Below are 26,550 nucleotides of genomic sequence, written 5' to 3' on the forward strand. Positions count from 1 at the left end.
CGTGTCCCCTCTACTGTTTGATATCAGATACTACAGATCTGTGATTGAATAGATTAACTTGCAGATTGCAGCATCCAGCTATCCAAGTACAGGTATATAGTATTTAAAAGCATACAGTACTTCTCACTCCATGAAGAGATACTTACAGCAGCTCTTCTGGCAGCTGCATTGACTGTTTAACTGAGCAAGCCAGATTAAAAGATGTTTTGGTCTTTTCAGGTTTTATGGATCTGAAATTTTATGTGGGCTACAGTTTCTTCACAGCAAAGGCATTATTTATAGGTGAGTACTGACTGTGAATTGTCTTAGCACTTCATGCATCTTTGAATTACTGATTGATGTAACAAGTAAAAGCTGCCTGTCAGATATCTGACGCAATTCCAAGGGCATTAACATGCCTGAGACAAATTTATATCTGTATGTCTTTTCCTTGGCAACTAGAATGATGGTGTATTATTTATGTTACACAAAAGCCCTTTTGTTTCAGTTATTTTTAAACACTCCTTTCAGATCCTGAGTCTATTTAGTTTGGAGGCAAGGGAGAGCGTCCTTGAGGCTATCCATTCCTGTTGCCTTGTGAAAACCTTGTGCTTGTCTGGAACCACAGTATTAATGCTTCTGCCTCACCAGGTTGAAACATCAGGAGCGAGATCCTGATCAGCTGCTTCTTGCTGTAAATACCTGCACTACAAGAGATCAGAAGTTTATTTTCACATAGTTTTTCTCTCAGTTTCCTTTCTCCAGCCTTTTTACCCCACCCCAGCTTCAAAGCACCATTTGGTGACTACTTCCTCAGGTAGCTCTTACCTCTGTTACAAACAGGTTCAAAGAACTGGCTGCGTGCTTCTGAGCAAGTTACACAAGGCCTGAGGTAAAGGTGTCCCAGAACTTCCGGTATTGTCCATCTTCTTAGAAACGGGAAATAGCTTCTGGAGCATCATCCTTTAAAGCAATTTTCTGAAGTTAGAGACTGCAAAAAAAAGGGGCTGTTTGTAAGGAGGATGAACATTACAGGAATCCTCCTTGGTGAGGAAAGACGATTCTTACAAGCTTGTCTGTCCATCAGAGAAGACAGCTGTAACCCAGGGAGGTGCTTCATGTACCCAACTGTATTCCCACTGCCTCCTGCAGATTCTTATCCAGGAAAGGATCAAACTCCAAGATATGTTGTCATGAGCACAAAACCCTTCCATCCCAGCTTTTCTAGAGCATTTTTAGGCTTGTGGTTAAATTTCCTATATTAAATTAGAATGTTCCTGGAGGGAATTTTATAACATAAAATATTTTCAGAGAAAATACTGTTTTCCACATGACACCAGCAAAACCAGAGGTACTTGTACTCTTTTTCCTTCTGTCTCAGACAGGATGTTTGGCAGTATAATCACAGAACCTGACTTGGAGCAGTTTTAGGCAGGTGTTGCATGTAAATGCCCATTCATGTGGGTCATTTTAGAACTGTACCTAGGGAAGTGCAGTGCCCTAAGTTACCACGAGTCTTCCCCATCTCAAATACATTCAATTTACTCAGGTGAACAGAGGCTGATGTCTAAACATGGAAGGAGTGATGGTGTATTGCATTAGATCAGGGACTCTTGGTTCGAGCTCTGTCTGAGCAGTGTAAGTAGCCAATACTGGGAACTTCAGTAAGCAAGGAGAAAAGACAGCCCTGTTCTCATGTAAAATTATCTGCTCTATTCAAGTCTTTCTTGGTAAGCAGAAGAGCTGTTCATTTTCTCTTCAGCCTGCCCTCCTTGGTATGTGCTTTTGCAGCCAGGTGGACAAAAAATGTATCAGAGTCAAAGGGAGGGAATGTAGCTTTTGGAAACTGCTGTTAAAAGCTCTTTCTTGATTGAATAGTGTTATTCTGTAAAGAGACATGAATAGGACATTTTACACACCATGGCCACAACACGTGAACCCCCCTTGTGCTGCAAGGAGGAACAGGTCACAGGTAGCATTAACAATTGGGCAAACTTCAGCCATCCTCCTGCCAAAGGCTCTAAAAACCCAACCATCCTTCTTGTGAGCTGTGGAGCTGGTGCAGTGCTTCCCTGTCAACTGTTGGGCCATTAACTCACCTACTTCCAGAAACAACAGAAGCACAGGGTGTGCTTCTGAATCTGAAAGCAAATATTGAGGATTATAAGGATACATACTATACATACACCTCTTATTTCTCCTGACAAGAGAGAATTCTTCCCTTCTCCCTACCACCTTCAAAGTACAAAAGTACTGGTTTGTATGTGTTGTGTTGATGGATGATTCCTTTCTTGAAAAGCTTCTTTTTATGATGGAGGGGAGGTGTTTATCAGTTAAGAAACTGCATGCACCCGAGTACAAAAATTGCTCTCTTGTTCTTAAAATACTTTTTGCAGAGACCTAAAACTGGACAATGTGATGCTTGATAAAGAAGGCCACATCAAAATAGCCGATTTTGGAATGTGCAAAGAAAATGTTTTTGGCGAGCATAAGGCCAGTACTTTCTGTGGAACCCCAGACTACATTGCTCCAGAGGTCAGTATGTCACTGCCAGGATGGATTTCATGCACTGATGGGATTAATTATATCTTTGTAAACCAGTAGTTCATAAATGTAAAAGTCTAATTAGCACACAAAAGGAAAAAAACCCCACATTAAATCTGGGTTCTCTATAGAAGGTACCAAAGGTTTGTAAATATTCTGTACCTGCAAGTTTAAATAAACATGGATTTGGAATGTTAAGATGTTCAGGTTTTAAATAGCTGGTTTTCCCTTATGCCTTTATAGCTATTGTACACACAAGGGCTCCCCCAAAATGAATCTACCTACGCTACAGATGGTGAACAGACTTGTACCTATGCACACAACCAAACTCCAATATAAAAGCAGCTTCTAAGGGGAATATCACCAAGTTAATTTCTCCATGTTATAGTTGGGGTTTTTGGTCTGATTTGCAAAGTAGTCCAAATACGGTAGTTAGCTTTTAAAGCTATAAATTATGTCAAAGTCTGCTTGGTAATAACCTGCTTTTCATTTCTACTTGCTTCTCTATTAATCTTGTAAAGAAACTAGAGATGTTTTCCAAGTATACAGTTACTTAATGGAGAAAATTTCTGCATGAGAGCAGACCTGTGCACTGAGCTGTCCATGTCTGCACAAACAGCACCCAAGGATAATACTACAGATGTGCATCAGGGTCAACAATTTATCTAATTGATGGGTTTCCCCCTCCCCCTGAAATACCCCAGTTATTAAAGACTCTCTTAAAAGCCTCTTTACGGCTATCACTGCCTTTTACTAATTACTTGTATTTCTTCCTCTGTGGAACAAGATCCTGCAGGGTTTGAGGTACACATTCTCCGTGGACTGGTGGTCATTCGGGGTCCTGCTGTATGAGATGCTTATTGGGCAATCCCCATTCCATGGGGACGATGAAGATGAACTGTTTGAGTCCATCCGAGTGGACACCCCTCACTACCCACGCTGGATTACCAAGGAATCAAAAGATCTATTAGAAAAGGTAGGACTGATGATCAGTGAGTGGTGACAGTGCTGTGTGTGTCCAGGGAGGGACAAACACAGGCTTTTAAAAGGAGCTGTTTATCAGCAACAAATTACTTTTCAAAGGGAAAATTAATTACTAGTGCTCTGTTTACTGTGAACATCTTTGCTCTTTTAGCAGTACAACCATTATTCTTCCGTTGCCACCTACCTCTTGAGCAGACATGAGGCTTCACCTGCTATCTTTTCTTGCAGCTGTTTGAAAGGGATCCAACGAGACGACTTGGGGTCACTGGGAACATCAGAGACCATCCTTTCTTCAAAACAATCAACTGGGCAGCACTAGAGAAGAGGGAGGTGGACCCACCTTTCAGGCCAAAAGTGGTAGGTGGTGGGGTTCTTTGTTCCGCAGCAGCATCCCAAATGTCACTCATGAGTTAAGGGAAGATTTCTCCAACTTGCTTAACCTATCCTATTACAGTTTTCACCTTACATTTTATGAGAGATGGTTGAGTATCTCAAACCCAACTGGTTTTGGATGGTTCAGTTACAAAAAGGTGCACTATATTTCTCTTTTTGCCCTGAAATCTTCCTACTAAAACTGTCTTCCTATCTTCGCTCAAGGAGCATCTTTACTGATGTAGTTTCTTCAGGAAAAGCAACTAATCACTCTGATATCCATTCTCCTCAATGTTAGAAGTTTTGGTAGTTTTTGTATTTTTCTCTGCTGTGATGCCATACAGGAGAAGGACCAGTAACATGAGGCTCCTCAGGTGGTAACTGCCTGCAGCTATTCTGTACAAGTATTAATTCTGTGCTGTTTCTAACTCATCCAAGAGTCTCCAAATGGGCAAAACACATTCTTTGTACTGAACTTGGAACTGGTTGTAATTTACACGACTACTGAATGTTACCTGAGAAAACATTTTGAGAGCAGACTGTGTGTTATTCATAGTCTGTATCATCACTGGATGATGCTGCTTCATCTCACCTGGCTAAAAATCCAAACCAGTTTTCCTCCAACCTGTTACTTGGTACAGGTAGAATGTCACACAGTGTCTTTAAAACGTACTTACACACTCAGTGGAGGATTTCTGTCCATAGGGCTTCATGTGGCATATTCCCATAGGACTGGGAACTCTGGAAACATACGGATGCCACAACCAGTAACCCCTGGAGGTTCAGAGTGTAAAACATGGTCTTTAGTAACAGGAACTTTAATAAAACATGCACAAATGGGTTTATCTGGACACATGCAGCTGCCGTGGGGCATCAGTTCTGTTCTCTGAGCAAGTGCAGAGAAGATGCTTTGGGAAATTTAAGAATGTGGGTTAGTGGTGAGGAACAGTTATCACAAATTCAGGTGGTTCTTCCCCAGACTGACCTGCTGCCATTTATTTTCAACTCACAATCTCACAGTGGTGTTGTAATAGGCAAAAAAGGAGACTTTTTTTTCTATTAAGGCAGGGAGGAAAGAGGGGGGAGCTCAAGAATAACCTCCAGCCCTTTCTTATTGAAGCAATTTGTTCTGGGAGGAAATTCAAAGTTTGTCTCAAAGTATCTGTCTTCCCTCTGTTTAACAGAAGTCAGCGAGTGACTACACCAACTTTGACAGAGAATTTCTGAGTGAGAAGCCAAAACTGTCTTACAGTGACAAAAACCTGATCGAGTCCATGGATCAGTCTGCATTTGATGGATTCTCTTTTATTAACCCTAAATTTGAACAGATCTTAGACAAATAAGTCTCTGAACAGTCGGACTCTAAAGCAGATTGGAAGGTTATAAACCGAAGACTCCCAAGTGCTCAGTGTTGTGCATTCCAACAATGATGTCGATACTTCAGAATAATACACAGCTGTGTGATTAACTATGCCCAGCTCCTGATTTATTGGCAGTGTTTCTTTATGCATGGTTGGGTTTAAGGTATGTGAATCATGTGCATTATTTTCTCCATTTGGGGAAAATGTAAATTGTGTTTGGTACTTGAATGTAGTTATGTTATATATAATATATATGCTGTATATTTTGCTCGAGAGAAGACACTGGGGAACAGAAGATGTCTTTTTAAAATGTATTTGAGCCCTCAGTTCTTTTATTTGTCTTCAATTAAAAGAAAGTTACATCAAACTTTCATTCAAATATGGTTTTATGATATTTGTTTCTTTCTAGAAATACAGAATTAAACTCCAGTTGTCTGTAAGTTACAGTGAAAAGTAACAATTTGCAAGCCCATATCACATAAAAAAGTAACACAGATACTGAAAATGGTGTGGGAACAGTGCCACCCCTCCTCCTGTTTGTAAAACCTGTCTCACTGAGAGCAGTCAGTGCATGGAGTCCGGATTCACTGATCTTGCTACACATTTATACTAAGGCAGCATAAGCGTGAGTATTCCACAGCAGGCAGAGCATGGTGCCTGTGAACATGGCTTTACACTGTTAAATGTTCCTCCTGTTAATAGGAACATACCCTGTGATCACAGCCTCTTACCAGGAGAAAACAGTCAGGTAATGACCTTGTGCTGCCACTTTCCAAGTCTGACAGAGAGAACTGCTGAACTGCCAAGCACAGAATCTTCATTCCAGCCTTGTTTGCCTGTTTCTAACACAGCAGCTGTGCCTCCTTCTACTTGCTGTAAAAAGGCACAAAACTACATCCTGCTTCATTGCAGTATCTACTTGTGAATTTTGATTTTTAACCATTAATAAGGAAAAAAACCTAATTACTGCAGAACGCATCTTGCAGTCAGCTCCTGAAATTGAGGATGAAGCAAGGTCCCTTGCTTCTTAACACCCTTCTCAACTTATTCCTCAATTACTGAATCTGTTACTTAAATTATTTGTCAGAGTAAAGCAACCAATGGGATAAGTGAACTTCATTCTTAGGGCTTATGTGTAAGCTCCCTTAACCAGGCTCAAGTTCCTTCTTCAACAGTTGAAACCTGCTGACCTGCAGGAACACTCACCTGGCACTTCAGCTGCCACTAAGAACATGGAAATAAACCCACATCAGCACATGTCATAGCATTTGATCTTTATTACCTGGATCAAAGGTCAAATGATTACATTTGTCTGAAAGGTTACGACGAAGGCCAACAGTGTAAGAAAAGACAGTTCAGTCCTGTTTGAAAGGACTGCATCTGAGCTAGCAAGGGCATTAACAGTCAGAAGGTGGTAGAATAAACACAGGTACAAACACACAAAGTCAGGACAAGGGTTTTCTCCTCCCCTGTCAGGAAGGGGGGACATACTCTGCTTTTAGACAGTGACAGTAACCTCCAGTTCCTACCAGTGCCTCTCCAAAAAGGTGGTTATATCCCAGGGAGATCCACCATTCACTTCCAACCTACATTCATTGTCTACGCTTGCTCCTGCCAGCTAGAAAGGATCAGATGCAGCCAGTGATTTAACACCTTCCTAAAGTACAACAGACAACTTCATTAATCTTTTTTCCTCTTCAAGTATCAGCATAACAGTTTATTTACACTTGTATACAATTCTTTTTTACTGAACACCCAGTTTAGTTAAACACTCACAGTATATTCAAAAGCAGGCTATAAAAATACCTACCCATACATAAAACATTTAGCCTCAAGGAATTTTACAGCACCTCAGAGTTGAGAGAAGTAAAAACACAGGGAAAGAGGGGAGACACCTCAAGCCGTGCTTGCCAGTGAAAAGAAGTGGGCCATGGGCTCAGCTCTCATTAGGAGAAACCTTTTCCTCCTACTGCATCTCTTCAAACAGGTCCCAGCTCAAGGCAGTACCACCCCAGGCTGCAGGTAAAACTTGCATTGCTAAGGCAGCTCCTGGGCTTTGCTCTTTGTGACTACAGGTAAGTTCTGACTATCTCAATCTAACAACTGTTTAACAGCTGCTGGTCAGTAGAGGTCTGGGGAGCTGCGTGGAGCACAGCCCAGCTTTCCCAGGCGGAACACACATCAAATGAGGAAGGGAAATCCTATACTTCTGCCTCATTAACCTACACATCAATAAATTAACTTCTCCAAGCAGCACTGTGTGGTCTCTCTCCTCACTCAATAACAGACACAGCTGAATTAATAGAGATCTGCAAAGGGATCACACACTCAGCTTTAGACAGCAGCGCTTGAAGTGTTCCTGGTCATTCTGTACCCTCCCCACTGTCTTCCCCTGCCCTCCAGAACACACCTGGTCCCTGGAGAATGTTCATTTTTCACTAAACCAGAACCTTTCAGGCAGCAAATCCGGCTTTATTGCCCAAAGGGAAAGCCTCCCCATGTCAGGAAATACAAGCCATGGTTGGCAAACTGAAGCTCAACTGAACACACAAAGCTACCAGGGCTGACAGGCTTTCCTGTTTAAAGCAGTTTTGCAACACGAAGCCTCCAGTGCTCAAAACATACGTCACCTATGTTAAATACACCATCCAACATCTCGCTGTGTAATTCCAGGCAATCATTCACAGTAAAAATAAGAGGAACTCTTAGAAAAACAAAAAAGAAAGTAGCATCTAATTAAAATCTGACATTAACCAGCACATAGTGTCCATGGGTGAGCAATAAAAAACCCACACTGAAACTGCACAAATTTACATACAAAAAGTCTAAACCCAACTCCGTTTTGCTTCCCATCACTCTTTTCACTGATACCTTTGGGCACTGGGAGTTATCCACAACTACAGGTTTGCTCCAAAGAAGCTGAGTCACATTCCAAATGCCTCAAAGTGAAGGGAGGTGCGTTGGTTCCAGACTGTTCCAGCAAAACCTTCTCCATCCTCCTGGACCTGAGCTGCTACTTCCCACTCTTTCACTGGAGGAAGGGCGGCCTCCCAGGAACTGGAGCTATAGGTGGTTGGGCACTGTCCTCAAAGCTTCTTCTCTTGACCGATCCACCCCAACATTCTGCAAATTAAAGGCAAAAAGGGTTTAAAGCAAGGGCCTTGTGGTCGGTTGTAGTTTCACTTTAACACAGCTATTACACAAGGCACAAGGTGAGTGAGTTTTAATGCTTATTTCCTCAAAGTGTGCACTAAACCACAAGGAAAGGTCCCAGGCCATGAGAAGTCAGAAGCCAGGAGCAGGTCTTGTCCCATCAGAGTCCAGGTCCCTCTGATTCCTGAAGGCAGCTGCTTTGCTGCCAGTGACAAAGCAGCTCCAAGACATGCATCACAGGAGCAGCCTGGTGGGACAATCGACCTCTGTGCACCATACACAGGTCACAGGGCTATGGGGGTTTAAGACTCTTTTTCCTTTAACCACTGTTTTTAACCATTCTTGCAGTCTTTATGCGTTCAGTGTAAGAAAAACCAGAACCACACTGCATAAGCCATAAACCACACAAGAACTGATAAAATGTAGAGGGAGGGAAGCCCATCCCTCCTTGCTTCAAGCACATGCCAGGAAATTACTCCTTACCACCACCAGCTATAAAGCTGACTCTCATCCTGTCCATATGCAGCTATGGCACTGGAAAGACTCTGAATAACTCCCTCAAGAGCTGGTAACATAAAGTTGAACTGCATTTCAGGATATGCAGGCACATGGGCAGCCCTTTCTTTTCTCATCAGCCTTCAGGCCCCTGGGTAAACCACACTGATTTTCAGCACAAACACACACACAAGGTTTCTGAGAACATCACAGCATCAGCCAAATCCAGGAACCAGCACCCACCAGCACACTGCCCGACCCCCTCCGACTTCCCTCTTGGAAGGGAGGAAAAGCAATGACTTGACCAGAAAGAAGCTGATACAGGCAGCATCTCTGCAGCAAAGGACACACAGAAAGTGTCAGTATTTAAGAACATGAGGAGCTGGTGGAACAAGTCATATTCTGCAGGAATACAAGGTAAAACCCCAACAAAACACATCACATTTGTTCCTTCTTTCTGTATTTTTCTTAACAACTGATGCAACATGCCCAGGAATTCCTTGGGACTGTGGAGATGTCTCAGCTGTGCTCTTTTAAGATGAGCACCTGATGTTGTTTCAAAGAAAATCAAACGGAGCATGAAATGGAGCATCAATATGCAGGAATCCAGAGGTACTGGAAAACAGTCCATGAGCAGTGAGAACTAGACAGCTGTAACATGAAACTAAAGCAAACAAGGTGGTCAAGACAAGGCAGAAGATACAGCTTATATAAGTTAATAAGATGTATCACATGAAAGCAGCATCTTGGCAACCGAAATGGAACCAAGAGGGGATGTTAGCATGCAGTCAAGAAAGCTGAAAGCAAGGAAGTGCTTCAATTTGAGTAGATGTGAAGGAGAAGAGGCAGGACAAGCCAAGCACATTGGGATGTCACACTGAAGAAAGAAAACTCTGGGATAAACCCTACTAAAGACACCCATGTACTAAAGACATCCATGGGCTTCTTACACAAAGAGAACACCTCACTGCAAGACCAGAAGGGCTGAGGCTCAGAAAGAGACTAATATCCTCATTAATGGTAAACAGATTTCTTCTCATAGGAATCACATCAAATGAGATGAAGGCCGTGGATTGTACCTGCTTCCAGAACAGCTGTGGGCAAGGAGAGGGAAAAGCCGTGCCAGGAGAACAGTGCTGCTGCTGACAAAGGTGATTGAGGGTTCAGCTTTACTGTGGGGACCAAAAGGTGTCCCTGCAGCTGCTCAGCACCAAGCACATCAGGACAAAACCCCTCCCTGGGCATGGCACTGCCACTGCCACACATCAGCAACACCACGTGGAGAGCCCAGGAAACACAGGAGTGGGAATAAAACCAACACACACCTTGGTCAAACACTGCTTGGTAGAAGGCACATGGGCTGACAGGGCAGGGGCTCGATGCTTCCAGTGCTCCCACCCTGCCTTGCACATGGGTCCACCTCACCCAGTCCTCCTGGGAAGACTCCAACCAATGCGCTCTTGTGCCACTGTTCCTCCCATCCTCATTGTACGTTTTCATCCTATAGGACCGAGACTCCCCTGGACACAAAGCACTGTGAGTTTCCCAGCAGGACAGAACCTGCCATTGCAGTGTTATTCTGGGTAGCTGCATGAAACCCACAGCACAACAGGGAGATTGTGCAGGAAGGCTCCTCTGGGGAAAAGGAGGAGCCTGTAGGGATAAGAACTAAGGCAGGTACAGAGAAATAAACAGCACAATACAAACAATGGCCAGCTTTCTCCCAGCAAGCTGTGCCACAAACTGCCACAGCATCAGGCCCTTCTTTTACTATGAAAACAAGCCAGAGAGGACTATTGAGCAATCCTGCTGTAACAGGAGACCCCTTGGAACACAAAACTGCTTTAAATAACCACTGTCCTGCACACAGCAGCACAATGAGCATTAAGCTCAGCAAAGAGAATGACACCCATTGCTGCCCAGCAAACCTGGAAGGATGGAGGGTCCTGAGCACTTTGGCTGATTCCCCTCTTTCCACAGCCTCTGCAGGAGCAGGTCCAGACAAGTTCCTGCCCCTTCCCCTCCTTTTCCTGCAGCAACCCAAGCCATCCTTTCACAAGCAGCAAAACCCACTTTTTCCACAGCAGACACCTGCCCACATTTGGCTCCATCAATAACACAGTTATGTTTAGTCTAAATGTGCGCAGTATTCCCTTAGTTGTGGCCAACAGAGGTAGCAGGACCCTGAGCTGGATGGCACAGATTCTTAGTACCTGGCCCTGCCAGTATCCCTGTGACCTTTCTGGAACATCACCTCAACCATCAGGTACAGGCAGCTCAGCAGCTACCATGTGCAAGTGGGTATGGCAGGCACAGAGCTCCTCCTCTCTGGCACTCTGCATGCAAAGCAAAGAGGATGGGACAATTAAACATGGAAAAGTGACACCACACTCCTGTGCCATGGTCATAGATGACAGAAAGGAAAACAATCCAGGTTTCCCCCGGTCCCAGCCCATCCTGGGGCACTGGTTTAACTCAGTACCAAGAGGCACAGCAGGAGGTTCTCTGGCCAGGAGGTTATTTGGTTGTGTCGGACATTCCCGATTGCTACAACCCTCCAACCCCTTCTGTGTCATTTCAGACATGCAGATCTGTGACACTTCTTTTGCCCCCAAAATCCCCAGTTTGGAATAAGGTACCACCTGAGAAACCCAACAGCTAAAAGCATTCCATGGCACAGCACTCCTGCTTACCCTCAGGAATAAAAGATCCCCTTAGAAAACAGCCCCAGGGCTGGTGACTGTCTGCCTTTCCCACAAAGGGAATGGCACAGATGCCTCTGAACACCCCATTTCATCCACTGCAGCAGCACAGGGAAAGGAGCCAAGGCACAGCACCACACCTCAGACAGGCTGTCGTAGTTTAAACCAAGTCCCCCTACTCCCGGAGAGTTAGGAAGGAGAATCCAAAGAATGTAGCCCCCACGGATTGAGATAAGAACGGTTTAATTGCTAAGGCATAACACAAAACCCCTACTGCCATTCACTACTACAAATAATAATGATACAGCAAACAGCAAGTGAAGAGAATACAACACCCCACCAGCCACCGACCCATAACTCACTCCACCCTGCCCGGCCGAGCACCATGTGCTCCCTCCTCCATTTTTCTCCAGAGCTCCCCCCTCCAGCCTTCTCTTTCCCAGTATGCATCCTGGGCATGACATGCTATGGTATGGAATACCTCATTGCCTAGCCTGGGTCAGGTGTCCTGTCTCTCCTTCCTCCCGGCCTCCCCTCCTCCACCTGGCTGGAAAAAAACCTTGAACAAAAACACCCTCAAAACATGCTCAAACCATGACACAGGCTGCAGCCTCTTCCAGCCTGTTTTGCTGTAAGGCAGTTAAAGCTGATGGTCTGAGATCCCATGCCCACTGCAGTCACAACCCAGCTACCAAACCACCAGGTTAACCCTGCTTCCATGTTCTGGAGTGCTCAACACTGCAGACTGCAGCCCAGGTAAAATCTGGTTACAAAGCACGTGGAGCAGAGCTGTAAAAACTTGTCTGTGACCCAAACCCATGCAAGAAGCAGGAAAAAAGGGAATTCAGAACCAGGTTTGCCAGCAGGCAAACCCTAAGTCCCAGTTAATGCAGAGCAGCCGTTAAGAAAAGTCATATATTAAAAACATTTATGTGCATTCCTGTATCATGAATAATTGTTCTGGAACTAAGTGAAAACTTGCTACCCTCTTCAAACAGCACATCGTTGATTAGCACATCTAGAGCACTAGCACTATAGATCAGCAGGATTAAGGGTTACTATGGATTATGTTATGCTAGATAGCAGTCCAATCACTCCCAACAGCACTGAAATAGGAAACAGTGATGTCTAGAAAGCAAACTTCAACTTTTTCTTATCTCACACAGGATGTTGCATTTTGTGGCTGTCATAAATCAACCCACTGCAACCAACATTAAGTGATTGCTGGCTGTTACAACAGAACCTCATGCTGCAGGATCTTTAAATCACAGCAACTTACAAGAACAGCCGCTCAGCGTTTGAGAACTCACCCACAATAAATTAACCAGCGCCAACAAATTTATTGTGATTTGGTCATTGTTTTCAAGCCATGCACTATACAAGGGTTTGGTTTGGGGTTCGAGTTGCTGCCTTTGGGGAGGGCTTTTTATTTCAAAGTGATTGGAGTGATTAGTTTTCATTGTATTTTGAAGTAGCAGGATGGAAACAGCACCCCAAGTTCGACAGTTGGTCAGCACACGGGATTCACTGATGAGCAGGGACTGTTACAAGAGCGTCCTCAGGAGGTCTGGATAGTTCTACATTCTGTGTAATAATAAAAACACAGAGGAGAACATTTATCATGCAGCAAAAAGAGAACAAAACCCAATCAGATTTCTTCACAACTACACGGCTGCATTCATGTCAAAGCAGAGATTGTTTTCAAGCCCCCGCAGCCCAAGAATGCAGCAGAGCAGCAGCTGGTCCGTGTCCCAGAACCAGACAGCAGGAAAACCTATCTGCAGTACTCACAGATCCCATGCTGGTAACGTTATCAAACGCTCAAGTAATTCCCATTTAGGAGGAAGTCTTTGACAGGCCAAAGCAGGAATCCACTTAAGCATGTGCTCCAGCACGTACATGTCTATCCATTAAGCAGCTCTCAGCTCTCAGCTGAACTATGCCATGCACTTCTTCCCCAGGAGAAGACTTCAACATTTGTCTGTGTTACAGTCAATGCACCACCACTGACAAAGCAGAAAAACCTCCTCCCAGACACCCAAACCAGTCAAGACTGATGACACCAACTAGATCTCACCTTATTTTACAAGGCTATGGGAACAAATTACACGTAATGCAGCAGATTATTCAAAACCAACCCAAACCAAGGCACCAGCCCAGTCAAACACTCACGCTGGGAAGGAGCAGTTGTGTGGGACCATGTTCAGGAATCACACCTGCCACACACCACCTCAGGCAAGTCCCAGGGACCATGCAGTCAGTACTCCCCCTATCCCAACAACACAGACTATGGGAAAGTGTTCTGAAGTTCCTTATGAGATCTGCAGCTAAGATTTGGCCAATTTTAGGCCAAATCACTGCCAGTTCTTCAAACTTTGTGCTGAAGGGCTTTGTGACTCTTACTTATCTTACACTGCAGATGTGAACTCACCTTTCACTAACATCTTTCTCCCCCACATAATCAAAAAGGAGATCTCAGCTTCTTACTCCAAGCAACCTCCCTATCCATCTCCCCATCCTGTCATTCACTAAGACAGAGGTGCAAAGTAGACATCTCATCCCAGTGCTTGTTTTCCCCCAAAGAAGGACCAAAGCAACAGCTGAAGTAATTCCCCTCAATCATCTTCAGTAAGAAGGCTACAGACTCCTTCATTTGGAAAGGTCAGGAGCATGAGCCACTACAACGCTGACAAACACAAGGCTTCAAACCACTTCAGACAAATCATCTTCAAACAATGAAGTTTACACATGCTATAAACAAATACTCCAAGTGCTTTTCTGCACTGCATTTCTGCCATGTGAAAATAGATGTTTTCAGCTGAAGCCAAAAAGGAGTGTGATGTTCTGAAGCACAGACTGCAAATCACTTGTGGGGGCACAGAACAGCACACTGGGCAGTTCTTGTTCAAACAGCTCCATTGTTCAATGATGTTGTTATCTGTGGCGCTGTATTTAATTAAACACTCTGGGTTCAATAGACTATTTGAAAACTTAATTTTACAGAAGCAATTAATGTTTTTGTAGCTGATGTAAATGAAAGCTCTTGAAATTTTCCTAATGCTCCAAGGAGCATTTAAATGCAGACAGGATCAGCTTAGTCCTTCATTCAGCTCTACTAAATACACATCCTTCACTGCGCTGCTTTTGGGGCAGAGGAGAAGGGTGTTCAAGAGTTTGGGGGTTTTCAAATCAAAATGCTTCTGCTCCTTTCTCTTTTAAAATTCATTAACTCAGGTTATTTCTCTTCAAATTAAACAGTTCTGTCTTTATGTCCACTGTAATGCAGTTATCTGCACAATCCTCTACATGCATCTGAATCACAGACACTCAACAGCAACATCAGTATGGCCACGTCACTTGCTAGACATGTAAGAGCACTTGGTGATTCAGGCATCCCCCTGGACATAAGCATCTTCAGTTACAGAAGCAGTATTTCCAATAGCAATTCCCAAAATGCTCTAGCAAGGTGTAAACTCAGCACCCATATTTTATCAGCCAAACTGAAGATGTTCAATTGATCTACATTATTTAATACAGATAATGTAACACCTACTCCAAGACACCCTCATTATTTTCACCATGCTTCTCCAACAGCTTTCAGGCAGTGTAGAAACAGAATGGATTCCCTACACCTAACAAACCAAACTCATACAGAAGTGGTAAAGCAGAATGACAAAGGTGAAAGGGGAAGAGACAGGAAATACACAATATGACTATCTAATAGAAAATGTCTTGGCTATGAACCACCAAAAGTCAGCATTTTCAGAACTCAATACCCAAGTCATTAAAACAAACCTCTGCAGAGCCCTCCAGCATTAATTCCTCGCATAAGACATAAGGTGCCTTATTGAATACACACATAACGCATTGATCACTATATTCCTTTTCACCATAAACCATTGTTCTGAAAACCACCTCTTATCAAACTGACTTAATTCACCTGCAGGCACAGCTCATAGCCTCAGCAAGGAATCAGTGCCATACCCAGCAGCATTAGAATGAGCATCTACAAGGGAACCAGACATTCTTAATCATGATACATTTTACATAACTTCCATAACACAGCGATGGAAGAGCTTTGTGCGAGCAACAGAATGAACTTAAGCTCATGTCAAAGCTTAGGAGTACACAGAACCTAGGCCTGACACAGGGAAAGGATGAAGCTGCCATAGTCTGATATCTTATATTTTACAAATGCACTCAATTTCCTGTCCCCAGTTTTCTGCTGTATCCCAAGATCTAGTCCTCCTCTCCCGGTGGCATCATCAATTCTTCTTTCTTCATACATCAACGACCACAGTGATGAAAAAGCTAATTTCATCATTTACTCTCTCCAACATAAGCATCACATTCACAAGAATGACTTTCTGACTACACCCTACTGCTGCTGAATGACAAAAGCCAGGAAGAACTTTACACAGTTTTTAGATTATACCATATCTTCAACCTTTCACTCGTTTTTGAAGATAAAGTACTCCAGCTAGAGCCCATATGCAAGATAAATGTGCTCAATGAAAAGGATATTTTTCCTCCTAACAGCAAACCAGTAGTGAATATGTAAAATGAAATATGCTCAGCTGAGTTATGGAATCATTTCCCACCACAAGGCCAATGGAAATGAGCTCAGGCAGTACATCACATCAAGGCCTCCAATTCTGAGATATTCTTACCTCGGGTTTATCTCTGTGTGTGTTTACAGCTTCAACATTCAGAAATATAGATTCTACTTTACATCCTGTTGGTAGAAAACACAGGTTTAGAATTGGTCTGCATTAAAAATGATGTTACAATAAGATGTGATCTAATTTGGAGTTGGGGAAGGTTCATCACTTCCCACTGCTGACTGATACCACCATTTCCCAAACTCCAAAGAGCTAAAGCTATTGAAAATGTATCTGTTCCACCAAGATGACCATATTTTCAATCTGATAATCCACCTCCTACCCTCATCTTAGCTTTATCATTGTTTCCTTTGAAACAAGTTCTCATTTATAAACATACCTGAATAACAACAGTCAGAAAGTTACTTTTAGCTTTGGTTTTAAACACCCCAAGCTTCTTAGAATTTCACTGTAATGCACAAGATAACTGCAGCTCTCAGTGTTTAAAACATGAAACTTCATGACAAGGATTATTGCCTATTGTTAGCAACCCCCATTCCTCTAAGCAGGCAAAACAGTTTTAACCCCCAAAGAAATGGAACTTTGAAGTTGACTTCTGAAAAGGAACTTCTCCTTTCCACCCAAAACTGGAGAACTCCAGAGAAGCAAGAGAAATTAAACGTCAGGAGACAACTGTTATTCAGATGGCATACACTGACCCACGTAGGGAATTATAGTTACTCAATATGCTGTGACCACACCATTTTAAACAGCACCTAATTGCCAAACACTGTCTTACCTGACACGAATGTGACTTTTATAAGCTAGTGGTACCCTACATACTAATAGTCAAGGTTCCTCTGACATATCACAAATAGATTTTCAGAGTTTTCTGTTCACTTATTTCCTGAAGGCATAGTCACTTCACAGAATTACTACATGACAAAACAGGGAGATTTTACCCTTTTCTTAGAAAGCCACTGCACTTAAAAACAAAATATCAATTAGCAAAGCAAACACTTGCCTTCCCTTAGGGAAGCCTATCTAAAAAACCCCATTTGTCAGGAACACTGTGAGCAAACACTGCAGGGAGGCCAGTACACAGAGAAATAAGCAACAAAGTGCACATCTCCCATGGGAAGAGTACTCCAGTCATCCTTCTGCTCACAGATCATTGCAACCCTTGAGACCTAGCAAAACCTAGCTGATGCTGGCCATTGCTGAGGACTGGCTGGTTACACCAGACACACCTCCACAGAGACCACTCACTCCTTACCACTAGCTGAGTGTAAGACCTGAAAAAGTATCATATGGAAAGCTTTAACTATAAACTGAAGGGACCTGAGTTACTGCACAGTAACTACAATGTGCATATTCCCAGCTCTTTTTTAATTATCCACATAAAATCTCATATCTACAGCAAGACAGAGTTTCTCTTTCCTGTGTGCTCCCACACAGACCACCGCTATACGGGGTTGCTGGATAAAAGTCTACTTTATCCTAATCCAACTGTCAGGCTGTAACAGATGTTCCCCCACTAAAGATCAGACACCAGGAAGAGCAAACCCCTAAGGGAAGGAAGTGTTATCCCGGAACAGGATTAGCTGGAAGGTACTAAACACACCATGTTTGATCCTGCATCCTGCCTCACTGGAGCCAAGTCACACATCAACATGAAATAATGTTATACATTATTAATGTATAAATGGTTTCCACAGCTATCGTATTTTCAGATGGTCAAATTCCAAGTAGGTGGTCTGAAATGTGCTAATCGAGACATATGTATAAACACTTTAAACATGAACAGCTTCTTTCACTGAGGGCAGAAGGACACAGACAGTATTTCATACCACTTCTTCCCCCCATTCAGTGTGTGTGTAGATACTGCAAACATCCAGGATCTCTTTACACAGGCCAAGACTAGTGAGTCAAGAAGATCCACTTTCCAAAACCAAAAAAATCAGCTGTTCTGAATCCTACTTTCAAACCTTCAACTTGTCATGCAAGGCTGGAAACACCAGGTGTCACCAGAGCACAGCAGGACAACACAACAGTTACATCACAAAGATCTCTTCAGGTGGATTTCCCAGTGTAAGGGCTCCTTTCTTTGTCTCAGCTGTATTTGAAACTTAAAGAAGTACAGGTCTAGACTACTTTCAAAGGAGATAATCAAAGACAGCTTCGCATCTCCGACCAACAACTCGATTAGCATTTTTGGTAACCCATTTCCTGGTAATCTGTGCAGATTTGCCTATAAATAATCTTCTGAAGTGTGATGGGGTATCAGGAGATGTAATTAAGCCATCACTTAAAGAAAATTAACAGCAGGCACGGGTTAAGCTGAGGTTGAAAAAACACAAAAGGTAATAAGCAATCAGCCTAAAGCCCAAGTAGCACAGGTTGCAACCCCGCAGGCTGGCAGCTAACCTCAGTTAAACCCCTGAGCTATGCACTGATAGTGACTGACAAATGCCAACCGCAGCACTAAGCTCATGTGGCAGTGTGAAGGTCCACCAAAAACACACTTGAAGAGAGAACAAAAGTTGTTTAAGGGTAAGAGGAACACCCTTTGTAAGGTGATAAACATACATGTAAATTTCCCTGTTCTAAAAAGCAACACCCTCAAACACATCAATGCAAACTGAGACCTTACTGTACCTGACTGTGTAAATAGCATGAGTTTGCCAGAAGACTTAATGAAATAACACAAAGCAAATGTAAACCCAAGGATTCATTGATTCTAACAAAGCTATACAGACATAACATGCAATATCAAACTTAATTGTTCAATTCTATATTAAAGCAGAATAAATCTAAAATCTCTTCATTTAAATGCTTTACAAAGCTTACAAAGTAAAGTTAGATTTAGATATACTTAATGCTACTCACCATAAGCCACCGGGGTTAGCTTTAAGACAGTATGCAGTGGGCACTTCAGGTAAGGCAGTTGTTCTGAGAAAACAAGCAACAAATTACACATGAAATAGAGATTACACAAACAGTAACTTTTCTATTATGGTGCAGATCAACCACTTGAATGCCTTTTTATCTGTCAGTCATCTGCTTTCTTCCCTTCGGTGCAACAGAAAGCTATTCAAATAGAGCAAAAAATGCACACCACAGTGTTTCAAGTGAGAAGCTCAATAAGGATCACCTACCAAGTTTTCCATGTGGGTCAAACAGAAAAAATGACATTTGCACATTTGCCTAGCACAAACACCCTCTGATGTGAAAGAAAATTGGTAGAATGTATTGTTTGGAGCCTTCATCAGTCCCATTTTTTTAAAGAACAGACCATTTGTAATGTATTAAAGATTTACCTGCAGGCTTGTCAAGAAAATATGCAAGCAAACAGCGCATGACAGCTTGGTGACATATGACAAGCACATTTTCCTGCCTTTCAAGTTCCATAATTACTGGCTCCAGTCTCTGAACAAGATCTTCATAGGACTGGGTGGGGAAGAGAAATACACAGCCCATTAAAAAGGGAAAACTCTTTGAACAGGGTATGTATATACAGTGGATCTTACTTTCATATTAGTAATTTTCTGTTCTATTAGTCCACATACAAATACTGTTGTAATAGTTCTCTTTAAATTAAGGACAGAGTCCAGGTTTTCCAGACTATCAGAGAGCAAGCACATAACAAAATAAATCTCTCTCATGGAAAAGCTTTATTAAATCAGTCACCATGGTTAAGAATTTCCACAAAACTCCTAGGACTCAATTCACAGCACCTGCACATGTACAGGTTATGTCTTGCATGTTATTTTCCACACCTCATCTTCAAAAGCATCATCTCTCTTCTAAGTGCAAAGCTGGGAACCCAGCCTACAGTCAGCATACAGGAAATTCACAAAGCCTGACTTGTTCAGGCTGCCCTTTGAAAACAAGCTATGGGCCTGGTGACCTAGCCTGGTGATGGCAGCCACCATCCCACCCAGAGACAAAGGATTCCTCTTGCAACCTGTCGCTCACAGCTCACACACAGCAAATCTGCTGCAGGTCAACAGCATGTTCATGCTTAAGTTAACATTCACATGCCCTCTAAAGGCAACGCTTCCCGAATGTGTGGTGCATTGAACACATGGGGAGCACAGCATCTCCCAGCAGGACAGGGAATGACCACATCGCCCTGGTCCCAGGGGCTGCCCAGTTGGAAAGCGGCACTGCTGAGCCAGACCTTGGCAAGAGAAACCCAGCACTCTGTTCCAGCCAGGCTGTGCAAACCCTGCCATGGGTACTGGTGACAGAGGGACTGCCTTAGACAAACGACTGACATCAACGAACCACCCCAAGGCAATGAGGGAGTTGGAAATGTTTGTCACCATCCTAGCGGATGGCATCAGTCTGAAAAACAAACACTCCCTGTTCAAATGGATTAGGAGAACTTTGCAGCTTAATGACTGCCTCATTAGTGAGACCGGGGTCACAGCCCCAGGAACACTGCTCTTATCACAAGATGCTCTTAGCACAGTGATTACTCTTGACTGCTGAGGAAAGACCTCGGAGCTCAGGACACAACAGCGGAGCAGCTGGTCCAATTACTCCTCTGCCCTGCTGCCCTGAATCCTAAACTTCATCTGCCACCGAAAGGCGTGTGGCCATCTGGTAACTGCTGCAGGTAACAGGTTCATTGCTTTAGAAATGCTGTCAGCAGTTGTTTTCCCAGAGGCAAGGGGTTTATTAAAGTGAAAGACCACCATGGCTACAGATTTCCCTGCACTTCAGCCAGCACTGCATGCAAACCAGCCATTACCCACAGCGAGGATGAACAGGAAAAGGTGATCTTAGCAGTACATTTGCATATGCAGTGGTGTGAAGGTTTGCAATCATTCTTCCTGTTTTATCGCTGCAGGATCAGCATAGAAACAATGCCCACAAGATCAAAGGTCTCCATTGTTTTATCTAAATCTATTGTTTCATTTGTCAACCCTGAACCAAATTAAATGGTCTGGGCTCAATTCTTGCAATCTCCTATGTGCTTTCCCCTGGACAGAGGAGCAACCTGTTTGCTAATTTAAAAATGTATTTTTCCTTTCTAAAGCCAGCATGCATATATCCAGGAAGAGAGAGGAAGCCCTTGACCTTAAGAGAGAAAAGGGAACATACCTCTCCTTTGGGGTATCTGTATCTGTATTTGTCTTGGTCTCTCAGTGCAAATTCAAGAGGATAATTCTCCTGTATTTCTTCATATGTCATCTCTTCACACACTCCCTATATGTAATAAAAGTAATTTAAACCCATGTATTTCCAGCAGTGCAAAAAAGCAGATCTCACTCTTAAATAAAACCATACTAATAAATATTAATAAATAAAACCATACTAATAAATAGCCATTAACAATTGTATCTTGTTACTGTGACATTTAAAGGCAAAATTGTCACACACGATGAACAGGACTCTCAGCTGGACTCGCATGTGGATAAAAGGAATCATTAAGTCCCTATATAAATTGAAGTCACATATATGGGGAAGCAAATCACTGAGCAAGGTCACATTTTATCTATTGCACCTACTTATGTATCTTACAGGTGCAGTTGGGAAGTGTCAATTATTCCCAACCCCCAAGTACCCAAAATGCTGTCTTCTACACGGGAATGTTTGACTGGGGAAGATAAACCAAAAACTAACATAATTATGGCAAAATTTAATAAAATGCTTAGCCTTACTAAAGAAAGTAACAACAATTTTTCCAACCTCTAGAAACAGCTTAAATGACTTCCAATCCCATCAAAGCCATATGATTACAAACCTCAGTAGTTCCTTCATCTTTAGCAAACCAAGCAACTTACTACATGTTTAGAAAATCAGAACTTACTGCATCTATTTCATTCAAAACCTTCCACTGCTCATAAGGCACTCCCAAGGCTTCAGCAGTCTGAATTGTCCTTTTCATCTGGCTGGTCCAAACCTTCAAATCTTTGATATTTTGCTCATTAATAAATTGTGCCAAACTTTTGGCAAACTGAAAGAAAAGACATGAGGCAGTGGATGAGGCTCAGAGCCAACACTCTGCTCAGTTTGGAACACACAGGCTCTGGGCTCTGTAAACTCATTCTAACTTTTTCAGAAGGCTAAGAAATACAGCACATCCTGTTATGGCAAGAGGTACAGGAGAGGGAAGGAAAGGAGAACAAGGGAGATACAAGGTTTCTGCAGTTCCTATCTTTACCATCAGGGATTTTCCTTTCAGCTTTAACTTGTGAACCTTCCCAATTATCCAACAAGTTGGGATTTTACAACAATACACTTAAAAAAACAAAACCCCCTTGACAACTGCTTTATGCTGTAAGATAAAAACCAGTTTCAACCAGCAGAATGACAGATAAAAGAGCATGTACCAAATCACAACACCCAAAGTGTTTACATTCATTTTCTACTACTTACATATGCAACCAAAATCCATCTTAAGCATATTAAGAGGAAAGGGTTGTAGAGGAAGAAAGCTGTAATTACACAGCACAAACTGCACACATGCATAGAACACACACAAAACGCTTGTGCAGGTACATACTTCTTTTCCCCTAACAGACAGTCCAGGATCTCCTCCTATTCTCCCTTTCAGATTGAGTTCACTTTCTCCATGTCGACAGAGGTAGATTGACCGAGGAGTCACATGGATATTCATGAGGTAGTAGACAATCCGGCTCTGAATGTGATCCATTACTCGGTTCACAAGGTAACTCCTTCCAACATCCATAATTTTAATGTAAGAAAGATCCCTTTGAGGAGTAAACAGAAAGAAATATGTAAGATTCCTCACAGTTTCCATCAGCATGCACCACAACCTCTGCCATTATAAAACAAGGAGGCAACAAGCCAAAGCAATAAACAAGCCCTCAATTACCTATGGAATATGCATTAGTCCTAAGAAACAACGCAATACCCCAGAGGTACAGGATGAACTCTGTTCTTTTCACAGGTGAGCTGCTCACATCACATTCTTTTCTGATCCCTTTACTTAGTGTTGTCTCTCAAATCTAGGTTCTGCTCTTGGAAAAATACAGCCCTCCCCCTGAAGGAAAGATTCAGTGGAGTCATTCAACTGTGGCAGATTCAGTATGAGATCCAGGTATTTTATGATACCAGGTATTTTTCTCCAAGTTACAAACACTTCCCCCACAGCAAGTATTTGATGGCACCCAGGATCCAAAAGGCATGGTCATCATTTACCCATCTTTGTTAACCCTTCTAGAAGAACTACAGCATCAGAAGGAGCTGGGACCAGCCTGATAAGACATTTTCTCAACCACTTTATCAACAACTATTTATTACAGTACTGTAGCGTACCCCACCACTACTTCCTTCTCTCAGCATGAGACAGGTTATCATTTCAATTTTCACTGCTCATCTGAGCTGTACATTTCAGAGCAGTATCTAGTTTAAAGGAGGAAAATAGTCTAATGAGCTGAAAATAACCACTATTGGTTTCTAGTGAAACATTTCCACCACAATAAACCAAGAAAACTTATAATAAAACCAAATGGAGGTGATGAGAAGCAAGCATCATCACCTCATCTCCAGTTGTGCTCATTGAGGTTAATCATTACTATTTCACCCAGGCACAACCATTAGGCCCATCACAGAAATTACATGCATGAACTGATCTTATTGAACCAGCTTCACACTGCTTACACTCAGTTACATTAAAATGCAGATCAGCCTTCTCTACAGCACTGGTCCTGAAACAAAGCAGGAGCACTTGGTATGAATGCAGCTCAACATCCCACACCGAAATCCTGGACCACAGCAAGAGAAACAGGGCTCCTCCTCATATGGCTCATCCCTACCTTACTTTCAAACATTGAAAGTGAATGAAAAACAGATGAATGCTTTGGCACAAAGGCAAATAATCCAAGCTAAGAAACTTCCTCACAGCCCTACATCTGCAGGGTATTTTACAAGCACAAATAAATAAATTTAGACATCACATTTGTAAGACTGATGTGTTCAGAATTCATCTTAACCATGTCAACAAACGAAGTGATGCTTACAAATCACTCAGATCTCCTCTACAAACTAAAAAACCAAGTAACAATCTGATCTTAAAGAAGTCTGGAATAATTTCTAAGTGCTGGTTCTGTTCCAGAAGAATCATATCATTCTCCAAGTGGGAAAGTCAAAAACAATATTGTCCCAGAGTAGATGTGTTAGCCAATTTTCCTCAAGCAAGCAAGTTCCAGGCTACATCCCCAGAGTAAACTCTCCCTAATTTGCCAATGGAAAGAGAGCTTAAGCCATTAATTACTAGAAAGCCTTAATCCCCAATACAGGATGCTCCATCCCCTAAGGAAACATCTTAAAATGACCCAGTTGTGACCACAGCATTATTTCATCACTTACTTGTCAAGAGTTTCATCTAACGTCTCATAGGAGTTCTTGTAGCACTCTATTCTTTTCATGAAGTCTTCTGTCGCTTCATCATTACTACAATCAACATAGTCAGGGCTACCCAGCTTCACTTGCTGTTTAAAATAAAACCAGGAGAGTAGTGCATTTCTTTCCCTTTTTAATGCAAAGTTTAAATAGGAAGGGGGAGAACACAGCACAAAAACTTGGAAGATAATTAAAACACATGTATAGCAAAAAGAGCTATTCCTCATAAACTTCTGAGTTATTATACACTTGAACAGGCAAATAAATGTGAAGTGTTCCATTAATGGGAGCCAATTGTTTTTTTCCTATTGGAAGTTCTTTTAATGTACATACTCAAGTACCTTTAACCTCCTTAGAGCAGTTCAAGCAACTTTCCTATACTTACCACAATGTTTGCAGCGATGACCTCTGGATCTACACATACTGACTCAACAAAAAAAGTCTTCAGTCCAAAGGGGAAGTCACGTGTACAGAGGAAGGAACAAGGAAGATGCATTAGAATGCCTCTGGAGACTAACACACACGAGCAGCACGTTACTCATTTCCATGCTAACCCCTTTTTAACAGAACCATGTGTTAAACTTCCCTTCATTTACTCTGAAGGTTTCTGCAGACACTCATCAGAAACTGTTGGTTTAACATTCCCTGAAGCACCATGTTCTGTATTATTTCCCCCACACACAGTGCTTGTAAGTGGAAAAATTTTGCAGTGAGAAACATTTAGGATGGAAGAGAAAGAAGTAAGTGCAGAGGATACAAGGTCAGTCATACAAAGAGTAACTAATGTCTCTGCAATAATATTTTGGAAGCCTTTCAACTAATGAGTAACACGACTTTTGTGGCTTGCTGTCTCAAAGGTTTATGGAGATACAAGTTTAGAGGAAGTGAAGGATTATTGGGGAAGACCTAAATAAAAAACAATCCTGGACAGAAGGCACTAAACCACGGGAAGTTTTTTGTTTGCATAGAACTAACATAGAATTCCTTATGTTTTTTGTAGCAAAACCATGAACCGCACTAAGAATCATATTTTAAATAGTTCTTGCTGACAGTACATTCAGAACTACAGCTCCAGGATGACAGAACTGAAGCCACAACATGTAAGAGCTTAGTTACTAACAGGACAAACATTAAAGATGTGAAAAATGAGGACTGGGTGACTTTTAATCACAAACAATGCTTGAGAACATAAAATGTACCACTGACTATACACCTAGGAAGGACATGGCTTATGCTAATGCACTTCTTAACCTGGAGTACTTGGAGATAAGGTCAAAACTATCCCTGCCTTACTTGTCCAGGCATTAGCTCAGAACTACTTTGCTTTCAACTCACCTTATATCCATTTTCTTCACCAAATTTGTAAATAGTTTCTCTGCGTTCTCGAGTGGTGTTTGTAGCGTCAAAGACCTGGAAATAATTACAGGGGGAGAAAGAAAGAGAGAGAAGCATTAAAGAAGTATCATAGGCTGTGAAAAGCACTGTGCTAGTAACAACATAAGGGTTCAAAGTTCCTCAATGTGAAGAGAAGCAACGCAACACTTCCCCTTCCCCCTATCTCAACATGCTCAAGAGGCAAAGAGATGACATTCCTACTTTCTGCACTTGATTATCTACATACTAAAAAAGTAGTAATATTTTGAAAGCACTACTAGCTAACGACTGTATTTGGAAGAAGCAACCACAACTTAAGCCTAACACAATACAAGACAAAATCTTCCTCCTGACCTGTATCTGCATTAAATACTAATCCCTGGGTTTTTAGCAAACTTACACTACAGGAAAAAAAGCTGCTGCCATCAACATGCTATTCAAACTGCAAATATAAGGCCTTTAAGTGGCAGAAGATACATGGTTTAGTGTGAGATATGCCTGCCCATTGCAGGGGTGCTGGAACTAGATGATCTTAAGGTCCTTTCCAACCCTAACTATTCTATGATTCTAAGATCTGCAAGACTTATAAAGCCTGCCCATGGACTA

General features: G+C 42.3%; 2 protein-coding genes across 9 annotated transcripts in view; one reads left to right on the plus strand and one right to left on the minus strand.

Moving 5' to 3' along the window:
- The window catches only part of PRKCD (protein kinase C delta), a 65,661-nt gene extending 60,042 nt beyond the window's left edge, over nt 1–5,619 (plus strand). For 2 of the 3 annotated variants that reach the window (XM_005142245.4, XM_013131013.3), the window contains exons 14-18: nt 220–282; nt 2,376–2,514; nt 3,311–3,499; nt 3,736–3,864; nt 5,064–5,619. In XM_005142245.4, the coding sequence (XP_005142302.2) occupies nt 220–282; nt 2,376–2,514; nt 3,311–3,499; nt 3,736–3,864; nt 5,064–5,222 (679 nt within the window). In that variant the 3' untranslated portion in view covers nt 5,223–5,619. The remainder of the gene's footprint in view (nt 1–219; nt 283–2,375; nt 2,515–3,310; nt 3,500–3,735; nt 3,865–5,063) is intronic. The other variant, XM_031042987.2, reaches the window with a different exon arrangement.
- An 880-nt stretch (nt 5,620–6,499) lies between these two features.
- The window catches only part of LOC101874495 (6-phosphofructo-2-kinase/fructose-2,6-bisphosphatase 4), a 49,852-nt gene continuing 29,801 nt past the window's right edge, over nt 6,500–26,550 (minus strand). For 4 of the 6 annotated variants that reach the window (XM_034066095.1, XM_031042370.2, XM_031042369.2 and 1 more), the window contains 10 exons: nt 25,906–25,980; nt 24,956–25,012; nt 24,538–24,659; nt 22,709–22,916; nt 22,013–22,159; nt 21,304–21,408; nt 19,512–19,641; nt 19,081–19,143; nt 16,261–16,325; nt 12,911–13,174 (listed from right to left, as the gene is read on the minus strand). In XM_034066095.1, coding sequence (XP_033921986.1) covers nt 13,115–13,174; nt 16,261–16,325; nt 19,081–19,143; nt 19,512–19,641; nt 21,304–21,408; nt 22,013–22,159; nt 22,709–22,916; nt 24,538–24,659; nt 24,956–25,012; nt 25,906–25,980 — 1,032 coding nt within the window. In that variant the 3' untranslated portion in view covers nt 12,911–13,114. Of the gene's footprint in view, nt 8,364–12,910; nt 13,175–16,260; nt 16,326–19,080; nt 19,144–19,511; nt 19,642–21,303; nt 21,409–22,012; nt 22,160–22,708; nt 22,917–24,537; nt 24,660–24,955; nt 25,013–25,905; nt 25,981–26,550 lie in introns of those variants that run through there. The other 2 variants (XM_034066093.1, XM_034066094.1) reach the window with 2 other exon arrangements.

The sequence above is a fragment of the Melopsittacus undulatus genome, chromosome 9 (assembly GCF_012275295.1).
Source record: "Melopsittacus undulatus isolate bMelUnd1 chromosome 9, bMelUnd1.mat.Z, whole genome shotgun sequence".
NCBI lineage: Eukaryota > Metazoa > Chordata > Aves > Psittaciformes > Psittaculidae > Melopsittacus > Melopsittacus undulatus.